This window comes from Miniopterus natalensis, chromosome 4 (assembly GCF_054644295.1).
Source record: "Miniopterus natalensis isolate mMinNat1 chromosome 4, mMinNat1.hap1, whole genome shotgun sequence".
Lineage (NCBI taxonomy): Eukaryota > Metazoa > Chordata > Mammalia > Chiroptera > Miniopteridae > Miniopterus > Miniopterus natalensis.
In genome coordinates, this window is record NC_142084.1 from 20,990,435 (window position 1) to 21,006,643 (window position 16,209).

Consider the following 16,209-nt stretch of genomic DNA (forward strand, 5'->3'; position numbering starts at 1 on the left):
CCTCCCTCTAAGATCAATTTTTTTAAATGATCATTAAAAAAATTTCACTGAGGATAAATAAAATTCCATTATATGTATATACCACATTGTTTATCCATTCACTCTTGATGGATACTTGGGTGGCTTCCACCTTTTGACCTTCGTAAATAATGCTTCTTTTGGGTATATACAGGAAAGTAGAAGAACTAGATCACAATGGTAATTCTGTGTTAAACTTTTATAGCAACTGCCAAACTGTTTTCAATAACACTGCGCCATTTTTATTTATTGTATTTATCTATTAATTTCACCCATCCCCCACCCCCTCCCATTTGGCAACCCTCACCTTTTTCTCTATATCTATGGATCTGTTTCTGTCATGTTTTATTTATTAATTTGTTTTGTTCTTTTAGATTCTACATATAAGTGAAGTCATGTTGTTTCTCTTTCTCTATCTGACTTATTTCACTTAGCATAACACCCTCTTGGCTCATTCATGCTGTTGCAAATGGCAAGATTTCATTATTTTTTATTGATGAGTAATATTCCATTGTGTGTATATACACATACAGACACCACATCTTTATCCATTAGTCTACTGATGGACACCTTTCCATATTTTGTCTATCGTTAAGTACTGATACAATGAACATAGGGGTGCATATATTTTTTCAAATTAGTGTTCTTGTTTTCTTCAGATAAATATCCAGAAGTAGAATTGCTGGGTCATATGGCATCTCTGTTTTTAATTTTTTGAGGACTCTCCACACTGTTTTTTTATAGTGGCTATAACAGCAGTGCCACCAGCAATGCATCAGTTCCAACGTTTCCACATCCCTTCCAATATCTGTTACTTTCCCTTTTCGGATAATAGCCAAACCAGTGGATATGGAGTGGTACATCATTGTGGTTTTGATGTACATTTCTCTAATGACCAATAACATTAAGTACTTTGTCATTATTTCCTTGTTGGTCATTTGTACATATTCTTTAGAGAAATATCTATTCAAGACCTATTTTTGATGTTATTTTGTTGTTGCTGTTGAGTACTTCTTTAGATGTTCTAAAATTTAATCCTTCCTTAGATATGATTTGCATATATTCTCCCATTCTATGAGTTGCCTTTTTTATTGTGAGTTGTCGTTTTTACTCTCTTGATAGTGTTCTTTGATATACAATAGTTTTTAATATTGATAAAGTCCGTTTTATTATTATTTCTTGCTGTCTTTGCTTTTGGTGTCATATCTAGGAAATCATTGCCAAATCCACTGTCATGAAGATTTTCCCCATGTTTTATTTAAGAGTTTTATATTTTATAGTTTTAGCTCTTATGTTTAGGTCTTTCGTCCACTGAGTTAATTTTTTTTGGTCTGGTTTAAGGTAAAGTCCCAACTTTATTAATTTACATGTTTAGTATTCCCAGAATATTTGTTGAAAACACTGTGCAGCCCTAGCTGGTTTTGCTCACTGGTTAGAACATGGGCATGAGAAATAAAGAGCTGCAGTTAAAGGGCCACAGATTCAATTCCCAACAAGAGCACATGCCTCAGTTGCAGGTAAGCATCATCCCATGCACCAAAAGGGTGCCAGTTCAATTCCTGGTCAGGGCACATACCCAGGTTGCAGGGTCAATCCCCAGTAGGGACGTGCAAGAGGCAGCCAATTGATGTTTCTCTCTCCCTTTCCCTTCCTCTCTCTAAAAAATTAATAGAAACATATTTTTTTAAAAAGACTGTCTTTTCCCATTGAATGTTTTTAGCATTCTTGTCAAAACTCAAATGAACATACATATGCTATGGTTTGTTTTTGGGTTCTCTATTCTATTCCATTGGTTTAAACGTCTATCCTCAAATACTCTTTGAATAAATAAAGGAGAAGGGAAAGGCAGTCAATTTGAACTTTGACATCAACTTGTTTTTGTTGCCTTGTTCATAATTCACTTTACCTCCATAACTGTTTCCTCTTTTATTAAATGAGGGACTGAAATGAAGGACTCTTACAATTCCAACAATCTTATGATATTACACTCAAGGTTTTCCTCAATATAGTAGTTATACCATACACTCCTAATTTGTCAAATAGTCATGAAATATTTCTAAAACTACAAATGACTAAGTTCAATAATTTAAAGTGTATAATATATACCTTCAATATCTGAAACTATTAGCATCTGAGGTTGAGAGAGACCTTCTTGAAGACTGTAGAAGTGGATTGTACTATCAAATGTTATGAAGCCAATTTTTGTCCTAGTGTTGCCAGGAAGCCTAAAAATAAATTTAGAAAAGTATTAAATCAAGTTTTCTCATATACATATACACATATATTAAATATCTAAGAGTTAACATGTAACTATCTCCTTTTCTATTACGGAAATTGTCCCAACATAAATGTTTAACCTGCCCAATGTTTAATCATCGTGAAAACATACTCTACTCAAGTGAAAACATTACACATAAACCAAACAATCAACAAAATCCAGTAATAATACAGCGATTCAAAACTCATTACACCTATATATAATTATACAATCACTTGGGAAATGGCATATAAAAATCCTGGAAAGCATAAACAAAACTTTGTAGATGGTTTAAATTTATAAAAATACATTATAGTCTGGCTGGTGTGGTTCAGTGGTTGAACATCAATCCAGGAACCAAGAGGTCAATTCCCTGTCACGGCACATGCCCAGGTTGCAGGAATAATCACCAGTAGGAGGGCAGGCAGGTGGCAGCCAATCGATGATGTTTCTCTCTCATTGATGTTTCTATCTCTCTCCCTTCCTCTCTCACTAAAAATCAATAAAAACACATGTATTTTTTTAAATCCAACTTACTTTTCCCAAATTTTATTTTTTTTAATGTTTTTAAAAATTTACTTCAGAGAAAGGAAGGGAGAGGGAGAGAGAAACAGAAACATCAATGATGAGAAAGTCACTGATTGGCTGCCTCCTGCACACCCCCTGCTTGAGATCAAGCCCAAAACCTAGGCATGTGCCCTGACTGGGAATCGAACCTCAGTCTCCTGGATCATAGGTCAATGCTCAACCACTGAGCCACGGTGGCTGGGCTAAATACTTATTTAAAAAAAAATACATTCCAAATTACTATATACCAACTCTAAAATGTAATAGAAATTTAGGTACTGCGTATGTTTTTAAAATTTTACCCATGCTTGGGTGAATTGGTGGACTCTTCCTCAACAATCCCCATGTGCAACGTACAACATTAAAAGTACAATTGCTAAAGAAGAAGAATCTCGTACCCTTTGGGACAATATGGATGGACCTGGAGAATATTATGCTAAGTGAAATAAGCCAGGCAGCGAGAGAAAAATATCACATGATCTCGCTTATACGTAGAATCTAAAGAACTTAATAAACTGATGAACAGAATAGATTCAATGACATGGAAGCATAGATGAGACTGATGAATGTCAGAGGGATGGAGGAGGGCGGGTGGGTGGAGGGGGAGAGAGTAACCAAAGAATTTATGTGCATATATACACAACCCAAGGACATGGACAATGGTGGAGAGAGGGACTGGGGAGGGGGAAGGAACAGGGTGGAACGGGTCATTGGGGAGAAAAAGGGACATCTGTAATATTTTAAACAATAATAAAATTAAAAAAAAAAAAAAGTGCAATTGCTAGCAAGAACAAGGATGCCCCTTATTGTCAAGGTGAAGGAGTTAATCTGTTTCTGATGAGATTAGGTTTTCCACATTCTTCCATAGAATACAAGTATACTATAATTCATTATGATAAAAGGTCACACGAGCATTAACAGGTTATTCTAAGTATCTAAGCACCATTTAAAGTACAGATATTTTTTAAAATAAACAAATAAAAAGTAAAGCACAAATATTTTAGAGACTTAAGAGCTATGACAGTCAAATGCAATGTATGAATACAGTTTAGGTTCTTATCCCAACAAACCTACAGTAAAGAAGCACTTTTGAGACAACCAGGAACAAAAAGTGAACTGGGTATTCATTAGTATTATGAAATTATTGCTAATTCTGACTGGTGTTGACACTCGTATTTTAGTTAGGACTAAAATAATTCCAAGTATTTACAGGTAAGATGATATGCTGATTGAGATTTACATTAAAATACTCAAGAGGGGAAAAGGTATTTGTGTGTGATTACGTGAAGCAAGAACACTTGACCAGTGTGGCTCAGTTGGTGGGTATGTCCTGTACACCAAAAGGTGGTGGGTTCAATTCCCAGTCTGCACACATACCCCGGTTTTGGGTTAAATCCCCAAAAGTTGGGGACTGTGCAGGAGGCAACCAATTGGTATCCTCCTCCCCCTCCTTCCCTCCCTTCCTCTCTTAAGATTAAGAAAGAAAAAGAATAGCTAAATGCTAAAAATGTTGAGGGAGGAGGGATGGAGGGAAAGTTCATTACATTCTTTCTATTTACTATATGTTTAAAATTTTTCCATAATAAAAAGTTAATACAGAATTTCACAGAAAGCAAGGCTAAAGTTCACAACTGATTTAAGCAGGCTTTTAGAACATATTTAAATAGCTTTTTTTTTGTATTTTAGAACTACTTATCCATTTTGAAAACACTATTAGTTCCCAACTGAAGCTGAATTAAGATACTTACAAATCCAGATTGTCTAGCAAACTCTGGCAAACTGAATTCAAGTATCCAGTTTCAACTGCATTGTGAGACACATCAAATACAAAGAGGTACACTGGAGGTTGAGGTGGCCGTAACTGAAGAAAAAATGGATTTCATTAAATACAATTAATAGGATTAAACTTAAAATTATCATTTGTCATGTCCACATACAACAAAACAATAAAATGAGCATTATTTAGAGATTAAATGGAGACTATACTAAACAATGAATTAAGAAAATAATATAGAAAGAACAGAAATTTTAAAAATAGGCAAAACTATATTATACAGTTTTCAGATGCATACTTAGGGGGGGAAATGAGAATATGATTGCATTAGTTAGAAAAGTGTTTTCTCCAGGATGGGAAGGGAAGGAAACGTGAACAGAAGGACTTCTGGGAATGTAAGCAATGTTCAATTTCTTGATCTGGGTGGTGCTAACATAGCGTTTATAATTACTTGGTATCCTATATATTTTTGTTTTGTAGACTTTTCTATATGTGCATTATATTTCACAACTTTAGGGGAATTACAGTTCTGAAAGTAACAAATTAAGTTACCTGAGCTGGTTATTTCACAAACACATTTTGGCCAAGTTTCACAAAAATGTACAACTATATCTTTAAACTTCCAAATTCAAAGATCTGTTTTGAATTCAATAAAAAGCATCAAATAACCACAGCCAGAACTGGTCATATAGTGTACTAACTTTTATATATTTTTTGCACGTATCTCTTGCTGAATCATAGAATCTGTTGCCCAAGAGATAAGTCGGGAAGAAGCAAAATCTTTTGCTATAGGCAAGTTCCAAATTTAAAGAAAGCCATTTTTGCAAAACCTGGGAGATAAAAGAAAAGAAACCCAGGAAGGCCAATTCAAAAAATGCTTCTGCATTTTTTTGCTTTTAATTCAACAAAAGAACAGCTACACTGTAGAAAGCTATCACCAACCATTAAGCATCACAAAAATGTTTTCTACACTGAAATTTCTCTGTGGTGAAAAGATATGGAACCCTCATCATTTCTATACTAAAATGCTCCAATTGCTCAGGTAGAGAAAGACTATCTCAAAAAAATATACTAAAATAGATTAAAAGTTAATGTTAAGTCCTATCTTCATATTCCTTTTTCCTTACAAGCAATTATGGCATGGCGAAAGAGCAACCAAATCAAAAGACCTGGAATTTAATGCAAGCTCTATCAATTATTAAAAGATATTTGGGCCTGGACGGGCGTGGCTCAGCGGTTGAGCATCGACCTAGGATCCAGGTGATCAGGGTTCAATTCCCGGTCAGGGCATATGCCCGGGTTGTGGGCTCGATCCCCAGTTGGGGGCGTGCAGGAGGCAGCTGATCAATGACTCTCTCATCATTGATGTTTCTCTCTCTCCCTCTCCCTTCCTCTCTCTGAAATCAATAAAGATATATTTAAAAAAAAAAAAAAAAGAAGGTACTTTAAAAAAAAAAAAGATATTTGGCAAGGCACTTAACCTAATAAGTCTATTTCACATCTGTAAAACAGAATTAAGTGTATTTCTTTAGCTTTGTAATGATCAAAAATATAAGTGCTTTATAAAATATAAAGTGCTAATTAAACATTAGCATAATTATTATTTTTAAAATACAAGACCTCAGATACTCACATAAGTGTATAAAAGTACTTGCAAGCCCTGGCCATTGTGGCTCCATGGTTAGAGCATTGACCTACTCACTGAAGGGTTGGAAGTTCAATTCCTGGTCAAGGGCACATACCTGGGTTGCAAGTTCGATCCCTAGCCCCGACTGAGTGCAGGAGGTAACCAACTGTTTCTCTCTCTCCCTCTCTCTCAAAATCAATAGAAAAAATGTCCTCAGGTGAGGATTAACAACAACAAAAAAAGTACTTGCAAGAGGATGCTCATCACACAATTATTTGTAATAAAAAAGTAAAAAATTGGGGCCAGCTGGCGTGGCTCAGTGGTTGAGCACCAGCCTATGATCCAGGAGATTGAGAATCAATTTCCGGTGAGAATACATGACTGGGTAGTGGGCTCGATCCCCAGCAGGGGAAGTGCAGGAGGCAGCCCATCAATGACTCTCTCTCCCTCTCCCTTCCTCTCTCTGAAATCAATAAAAATATATTAAAAACAAAAAAACTGGCCCTTAGCCAGTTTTGCTCAGTGGCTAGAGCATCGGATCACAGACTGAAGGGTCCCAGGTTCGATTCTGGCCAAGGGCACTTACCTCAGTTGCAGGCCCGATCCCCAGCCCCATTTAGGTTAAGTGTGGGAGGTGAGGCAACCAATCAATGTTGTCTCTCTCTCCCCCTTCTGCTCTCTCTGAAAGACAGTGGAAAAAATATCCTCTGGTGAGGATTAAAAAAAAATTGGAAGTAACTTAAAAGTAAGTATGTTCCCAATATGATATTGCAAATTTCTGGATGAACACACAAGAAACATAAGTGGAACTTTACATACACTTTTCAGACTTATCCTTATATACTAATTAACTACTTTTATAATGAACATGTATAACTTTTATAAATTTAAAACCATAAAATTTTGTTAAAGGATGCTATATTGTTTTATTTAAACCCACTATTATGAGATAAATAAGGTATATAAAAAAATGAAAACTTACCATGTATTCTGAAGGAGCCATAAACTCAATTGTAGCATTCTGAACTTCAGGTCTTCTGTGAGGTTCTCCATAGGCTCTGGTTGAAGGGTTGTACATGAATTCTTCGGGAACTACGTAAGTTAACAACATATAATGATAAAACTGAAAGATTAAGTTTAATAAACCTTGTGTTTGGCTGTTTTCTTATTTAGTAATTTATAAATACTTTAATATAGACTAAATGTTACGGGATAATATATACACTTGGTTTTTGAGATCCATTCAAGTTCCCCATATACTAAATGGCCCTATGTATGTCTTCTTTGATAACTAAATCACTGTGAGTTGTTTTTCCCCGTTTTCTAATATCCTCTTCATCTTAATTATCCTCTTCATCTTTAATTTTTTCCCCCCGTGTATTTTTGTTTAAAATATTACAAATGTCCCTTTTTCTCCCCAATGACCCATTCCACCCTGTCCCACCCCCCTCCCCAATCCCTCTCCCCACCATTGTCCGTGTCCTTGGGTTGTGCATATATGCATATAAATTCTTTCGTTAATCTCTCCCCCTCCACCCACCCGCCCTCCTATCCTCTTCATCTTAATTCTTACTAGAGCGACTTTTCTAAAATAGTTTGAAAAAAAGATAAAAACTCATTAAACGTCAATCATTTTCTTAACAAGAATATTAACATTTGACACAGAATATGTACAGACTCTGGATGCTCCTAAAAAGCTATGGTAAAAACACTTCAAAGTTTAAAGTCTAAGAGTTTGGTGAATTTTATTAATTAATGAGACCTCTATGGAGTAACAGTTGTCTACCACTTATAACACAATGGAGCTCAGAGAGTATTTTCTAAATGAATTACCATTGCATCTGTCTTCCCACTAACTGCTTAGAAATTCAAATTCCTATGTATCTAAAGGGTAAGCCACAGTTCATTAAATGGTCTGGGCTGCATATGAAAGTGACTTCAACCTTTATTACAATTTCATTTCATATACTGAAGCACATATACATAAGATTTTAAAGGTGTACTGAACACTATACATTTATTTTCTGAATTATTATAGAATAAAAAGAATGCTCTTACTCTTTCCTCACTTTCCTCTACTCTTTTACTGGTGACCTCTTGGTTCATGGGTCAACGCTCAACCACTGAGCCACGCTGGCCAGGCTCCACTACTCTTAAAAAATACAAACAACAAAATTGATTTTTTTTTTGGCCCTGGCCAGGTAGCACAGTTGCTTAGAGTGTCGTCTCGATACGCCTAGGTTGTGGGTTCAATACCCAGTCAGGGCACATACAGAATCTACCAATGAATGCATAAATAAGTGGAACAATAATTCAATGTCTCTCCCTCTCTCTCTCTCAAATCAATAAATAAAGAAAACTTTAAGTGCTTTTTAGAGATATCTTAAATTCCTTTATTTCCCAATGCTTAATGAAATTTCCTTCCAAGCAGAGACTTAAATTTCAATGTGGGTATCAGCATACCCTTTTGCTTCTATAATCCTATTAAAGTGTTGGTTAGATGATGTTCCTCAAAAATAAACTGCAAAACAACTGAAAGAGATCTCCTCCTCCTCAATTACTGAGAAAACTACATTCAACTAACCTTCTAGCACTGCCCACCCTCACTTCATACAGCAGTGAATGAAGCTAATGCCAGCTATTCTGTGAACTTATTTTCTTTTACCCTAGAGCATCGATTTTCAACCTTTTTCATCTCACAGCACACATGAAATAATTACTAAAATTCTGTGGCACAACAGAAAATATACTTTTTGTCAATCTGACAAAAAAAAATTAAGTATAACTTTGATTCTTTCACACCAGACGGCTATTGTTGTGTTGGCTGTTGTCGTTTTTTATTTGACAATCCAAGGGAAAAGAGGTCAATGCCTCTGACTAAACAGTCAGGTATTGTATGTTTCAAAAATTCTTGCCACACACTGGTTGAAAATCGCTGCCCTAGAATAAAGGCATAAGAAATATAAAAATATTTCTTAAATTACAGGCTTAAATAATACCATAAAATATGTTATTTATTATATACCCAATATAATAAATGTAAAAAGTGGTATCAGAGTAATATTATCACTTTTTTTGCTTAAGAAGTGTATAATTATTTATATGTAAGAATAAGTGCATAAAAAAAAGTTAACAGAAGCTATCTCTGAGTGGAACAATTATCGGTAAATAAGGGTTGTTGATTTTTTTTTTTAACTTCACATTCATATTATCCAATTTCCCTACCATGGAAGTAGAAATTTTAAAATGTTTCAAAAAAACATACCATCATTGACTTGGTAACATAAGTTACACTTCCATCTCCTTTGATCAAGAAAGCTGACAAAAGGGTTGATGTATGTCCTGCATGAACGGCATCTCACAATTGTACTGGAGGTAACCACAGGCAATTGCTGAAAAAACAGAACTAATTTTTTTAAGGCAGTGATCATCATGACTAAAGGTGAAGCATTAATTATACCTTCCAAACAATTGTTGGAATATTATAATTTTACCCTGGGAGAAAAAACCCAGGCTAAAAAGATGTGTCCAAAGTGTCACACACACAAAAATTAGTTAGCAGAAAGGTATTGAAATGAAGTCCTATTGCTTTTCTCCAGGGTTGGTCTCTTAAATTTTACCTTTTAAAAAGTATTTATTTTCTCATTAAACATTTACACTGCAAAACCAACACAGAAAATTTACAATGTATTTTTGAGATGAGTGGCAAAGGAATGATCAACATTCTAAAACAAAGGACCAACAAAATTATCTGAAAGTTTCTTTATGTTACATTAAGAGGCTTACTAAGCTCTCATGAAAGAATGGTCATATTCAACTATTCAATTAAACTCTGCAATTATGTTCCTATATACAGTTTATGCTACATTAAAAAAAAAGCCATAAAGTCTTAATATAAAAACATCAGTAAAGGCAGTAAAATCCTATCATCAAAAGGAGGTTTGTTGCCCGGCCAATGTTGCTCAGTGGTTGAGCATCAGCCCATGAACCTGGAGGAAGTGGTTCGATTCTCAGTCAGGGCACATGTCGGGGTTGCAGGCTCAATCCCCAGTGGGGGGCATGCAGAAGGCAGCCAATCAATGACTCTCTCATCATTGATGTTTCTCTCTCTCTCCCTCTCCCTTCGTCTGAAAACACATTTTTTAAAAAAAGAAAAAAAAAAGTTTGTTTTGCGAAAATCAATTCATTTACGCACTGATCCTCTCAAAAGTATATGGCCATATGTCAAGATCCCAGAGCCTTAGGACAAAAGTGAAAGGGCTTTTGGGGGGGAGGGGCCAGGTAGTTCAGAAGGATTTGGGTTCCTTTTTGTAAACAGCTTCTTAAAGCAACACATTTTATTCCAAGAATGGCAGAGCTGGGAGACTGAGTAAAGTATTTTAATAGGTAAATAATTTATAACTTTTAAAAATAATATGATTGACTTATTTCTTTTATTATCTCTATTCTATTCAGTACCTCTTAGATTTTTCAATAATATGCTTATTTTACTTCACTTTGAAAGTGTTTGGTACTAAAATTTTTGGTTACATTACAAACAAAACAATTTGTCAATGGTCAAATTCCTGAAGACAGATCAAACAAATTCTGTATGTGATTCTTGCGCTATTGTAAAAATTGCTCACCACAATGATAATTTTCTCCAAGACATTTACTTTCACTAATGAAACATACCATTAGGTCTTTGAAAGGATGAAGCAGCAGTCCCAAAGGAAGTTTGGCTTTATTCAGTAAGGCCTGAGTCTGAGGAATGCTAGTCAATGTGCATCGAAATAACCTATAGGAAAGTAAAAATGATGTATCCGTTGTTGCTATGATTACTTTTGAACAAAAAGAAAAGATTTAAAAGGTACACATTTTAACAGTGAATCAGAAAACAAATAAAATATTTCAAGGGGCTCTCTCAAATTTTATCCCATTTCAATACTTAAGTCCTATTCAGAAAGAGAAGGTACATGGTTACAATCTCTATTATATAACTAAAGGAAAGTCTCTTCTCTGCTTGTAAGACGGTCTAGACTATCAAATGACCCATTTCTTAATATAAATCTAGATTACACTAGTAATCTAGTGTAATCCAAATTGGATCATCATCCAAGGTGATGATCCAAATTTGCTGAAAAGTTCAGCTTTGCTGAAGGTTCTAATATACTATTTATAACAAAATTCAATTTATTGGAACAGCTTCACTATTACATTTAAATTTATATGGTCAATTTTAAGGGAGAAGGAGTATTATAATTATGCTTGTTATAAAACACAATTTAAAATGAGAGCAAATAAAGAATTATAGAATCAAATCTCCGTACTGTAGACTGAAGAAACAATATAGCCACCATGATAATGAATGTCATAGTACCATTACAGGTGATTAGGGCAGCAATCACCCCAGGGGTTGCAACCCTATTTCTGCACTGAGAACATTTCAAATACCAATTAAGTAAACAACTTGCTCATAAATACAACTCCAAAAAAATCTGGAAAAGTTTTAGAATGAGTAAAATATAAGAAACACTAAAGCCTTACTCTGGGTTACAGTTGAGTCTCTGGATATCTTCATGCAAATTTGGAACTGGAGGCTGCAAAGGTGTTGCTGGAAGCATGTTTCTCTCGTGAAGAAGATTAATAACTCTTAGCCCTTCTGGATGTAGACTTAATCCACTCATGCTTGCGGTTAAATTATTAGCACCTAAGGGAGTCTAAAGATATATAATTTCAAAGTAGTAAGTAGCCTTTATAATGTCTTCAGTTGAAAACAGAAGTGTATAAGGGCCTAGTTACTTAATTTCTCTCTAAATAAAACTGTAATCTAGATTTTCTGGTCAAATTTTTTTGGTTCTGGAAATATGTAACAGGACATAGGTCTTATGAAATAGCCATTATTATTCTAATTGGTTTAAAATGTTCATTATACACTTTCTAAAACTTTTTCATGTATATACAGTTTAAATCAAAAGGTGGAAAATAAGTAAAAAAACAAAAACAAAAAGTTTACCTGGGTAAAGGCCTGTGGCCCACTTGGATAGTTCAAGGAAGAAGGTGGCATTCCAGCTGTATTAGGTGGTTGTGTGTTCTGATAACCAGGTGGTAAGGAGGGATATGAATATCCAACACTTCGGTTCACTGTAGGATTCTTATTAGTAAGCTGTGGTGTTGCTAGAAACAAGGTAACTTTTAAGTTCTATTTTATACTCCAGAATACTTAAAATCAACACATAGATCCATTAAATTATAGGCATTATAACTCTAAAATCCTTTGGATAATTTAATACTTTCATTTATCAGTTTTGTAAAATATGACAAACACTAGCAACAAAGTAACAGCAATGATTAAAATCTATTTAATGTAGGTTACAACTATAAACACAAAAATTAAGTTTGGTACAGTTAATTTACTTTCACATGTACTAAACTTTGTATTCAGATGAAAATTCTTATCCAAAACAACTTTAATGAAAACACACTAAATGTTCAACTGGTTAAGTAAATTTAAATAGATCTAATTGAGCCTGGCCGGGCGTGTCTCACCAGTTGAGCATCTACCTGGGATCCAGGAGATCACTGTTCAATTCCCAGTCAGGGCACATGCCCGGGTTTCGAGCTTGATTCCTGGTCAGGGGCATGCAGGAGGCAGCCAATCAATGATAACTCTCTCATCATTGATTTTTCTCTCTCTCTCTCTTTCCCTCTCCCTTCCTCTCTCTGAAATCAATAAAGATATATTTTTTAAAAATCTAATTGATAAAAATACTCAATAGTCATAACAACATCATAATAAAGCCCACCATCCCAATTCTGAGGGGGAAAACTAACAAAAAAAATCTATATGCATGGAGATAAAAAATGCTAATAGTAGTTATTATTGTGGGACATGATTATGAAGATTTCTTCTTTGTTTCCTAAAATGAACAAATATATTTTTTAAAAAACTTTCATAGCATCTCACCCAAGAAGCCACCGCCTTCAATTTCATCATAACTATTGTGAACCACCATAGATCCATTATTGGTACTTGATGTAATACCTAAGAAGGAAGTTTATTAATATTTACATTAGGACAATTGTTACAATTTCTACAAGGTTGGAGCTGATTTAAGATAACTTTTCAAATGACAAATATAGTTTAAACCGACAAATATAGTTTAAAAATTTAGAATTAATTTTAAGATGATATAAATTAATTAGAACTGCTTTAGTCTAGAGAACCACCACTAATTTTTTTTTTTAAATCTTAACTTGTTTCCCTCTCAATTTGAAGAGTTAAAAGTTAAATGCCAGAGACATCTGCTTATGAAGAGTAAAAATTTACTTCTATGTATATATGCTATTTATGAGCTCTAATCCAGGTACAGAAGAAACAGAAATCAGTGAATAGCATCACCTTTTAGTACTTAAGTACAAAGGTGCTAACATTATTAATTATTTTAACACCAAATAGATAAGTTTAAAAGTTTCAATATAGTTGGTAACTTCTAATTCTCAAGACCACCATCATTTTAGCTATGAGCTGATACAGAAAACTTATTAAAACTGTTTGCAGAGAGCAACCGATTGATGTTTCTCTCACAATGATGTTTCTCTTTCTTTGCTTTCTTCTCTCTCTAAAAATCAATAAAAATGTATTCTCTGGTGAGGATTAAAAAAAAAATACTTTGCAGAAACAAACAAAAACATTGTATATATTTTTAGTTGGTTAAAATTTTAAATAGTGTGGCAACCAGTGAAACATTGCTTTATCATTTTTGTTATTCATCATTAATACCATTCTTTTCAAACTACTCAAATCTTTTTCCCCCTACTTATAATTCTAAAAAAATGAAATGCTAGAAAAAAATATTTATTGTATTTAGTAGTAGGAAGTGGGCAATGGTTTTTTTCCCTTCTTTTCTGTTTTCTTGTTTCCACATCTTGCTGCAATGGTTATATTACTGCTAAAATCAAATCTCTTACTTTACAAAATATTTTTTTAAATTAATAAACATATTTTAAAGTTACAGCTGAAGAAGACATCTGTAATACTTTCAACAATAAAGATAGATTTTAAAAAATTAAAAAAAATTTTTAAAGGTTAAAAAAATAATAAAGTTACATCTGAAGGCAATGCTTTAAATTAATTTATACAAAACTTCAAAATGCTTGTATATTTAACTTTTTATTTAGACTCATAAATATTTGCTAATATTTACAGTAACAGTGGCAATCAAAATACTGCTTCCATGGAAAAGAGTCAATATATTAAAAAAATAGTTCTAATACCACGTCCAGAAAAGCAGGAACTCTCCTCTCACCTCCCTCTCCCGAAAGGCACCTAACTTTATAACCACAGCAATAAAAAAAAAGTAAACAGCAGTGGTTCCCAAATGCTAGTCCACAGCACAGCATACATAGAACAGTGGAACTCTGAGGAACTTCTTTAAACTCTAAATTTCTGAAGGCCAATCCTAGCCAAAACAACTAGATTTTCTGGGAAAATATGATACATATGCACAGATTTCAGATAATATTCATCCTTCTACCCTAGGTCAAATCTTTAGGACTTGACTTGGTTTCACCATGCTTACCTTCTTGGTTGATAGGTGAATTAAATGCGGGCTGGGGCACAGCCCTATGTGATGATTTCTGAGGACTAAGGGCCCTCACTGGAGGTGGCCCTCCAGGCGGAGGAGGCCCAAGCGGAGCTCCTGGTTGGAAAGTGGTAGGCAGAGGTGGGTTCACTAAGGGGGGTGCAGAACCTATGGAAACATTGGTTTTTCACATGTTACTTAAGAATTTAAGACAAAGGCCAAAACAGCCTTTTACCAAAGCTGAGTAACTTCGAAATTTTCATTTTAATTACAATCACCAACAAATTACCAGAAATACGTTAACTTCCCAGGTTTATGACTTAATTTATATGCATACTTTACCATCTTTCCAAGTCTCTCCTACAGCGCTTCTAACTTGTCAATTATTAAAGCAGTATAAGTAGTATAAGAACTCAGCATCAAATCACTTATAGCATACAGTGCTCTATTGATTTTTTTTTTTACCCCTGTTGCTTTCTTTCTTTTTTCTTTTTTTAAATGTCTTTATTGATTGAAAGAGGAAGGGAGAGGGGGAGAGAGAGAGATATAAATGTCAATGATGAGAAAGTCATTGATCAGCTGCCTCCTGCACGCCCCCTACAGGGGATGGAGCCCTCAACCTGCGCATGTGTCCTGACCGGGAATTTAACCGCAATTTCCTGGATCACAGGTAGATGCTCAGCCACTGAGCTACGCCAGCTGGGCTAATTTTTCATTGACTGATGCCAGAGTTTCAACAGGCCATGTCAAATATTCCAGTAAAAATTAACATGAATTTAAAATTTTATTAATGTTCTATTAATATACTCCATTCAGTTAACACTGATTAGGTTTAGAGTTAGCTTTGTAAAACTGCAAAGTATTGTGATTACTCTAAATTCTCCAAGTTTTATTTCATTTTGCTTCATTTTTATTGGGGGGTATAACCTGTTAAAAATGAGATTGTAAATTTGAACTCTGTTCAATAACCTAGTAACAATTAAAAGATTACTTTCAATAATGGTTTAAATACTACATTAAGAACACTCCCTGAGCTTAAAAACTAGGAAACGATCCAAAGTTTATGCATATGCCTCAAAATCACTGCTATCCAAGAGGTATCAAAATACTCATCAAACTAAACTAAGAATGACATAGTATTTGTATCCACCAGTATTCTTACTGCCCCAATTTCACCAATTTTCTATTAGGACAATTAAGTTCCAGCTAGTAAAAAACATTAGCAATTACTCTTGGGAAAATTCTTCTATGTGATACCCAAAGTTCCAAAACCCACAATACTGCTTCCAACTTCTCATTTGCCAAAGAGAAGAAACAAAGTCCATAAAGTAGATAAAATACTGATAAGTATGTGATTTAATTTTTCATCCCAAGGCTTTTTTTAATCCTCTAAATTTGTAAG

General features: G+C 34.3%; 1 protein-coding gene across 2 annotated transcripts in view; it reads right to left on the reverse strand.

Moving 5' to 3' along the window:
- SEC24A (SEC24 homolog A, COPII component) overlaps positions 1-16,209 on the reverse strand; it is a 70,762-nt gene that overhangs the window by 35,532 nt on the left and 19,021 nt on the right. Inside the window, exons 3-11 of one of the 2 annotated variants that reach the window (XM_016197543.2) lie at positions 14,805-14,975; positions 13,190-13,267; positions 12,239-12,399; positions 11,770-11,942; positions 10,918-11,020; positions 9,509-9,635; positions 7,226-7,335; positions 4,591-4,703; positions 2,125-2,243 (exon numbers count right to left, since the gene is read on the reverse strand). In XM_016197543.2, coding sequence (XP_016053029.2) covers positions 2,125-2,243; positions 4,591-4,703; positions 7,226-7,335; positions 9,509-9,635; positions 10,918-11,020; positions 11,770-11,942; positions 12,239-12,399; positions 13,190-13,267; positions 14,805-14,975 — 1,155 coding nt within the window. The remainder of the gene's footprint in view (positions 1-2,124; positions 2,244-4,590; positions 4,704-7,225; positions 7,336-9,508; positions 9,636-10,917; positions 11,021-11,769; positions 11,943-12,238; positions 12,400-13,189; positions 13,268-14,804; positions 14,976-16,209) is intronic. The other variant, XM_016197544.2, reaches the window with a different exon arrangement.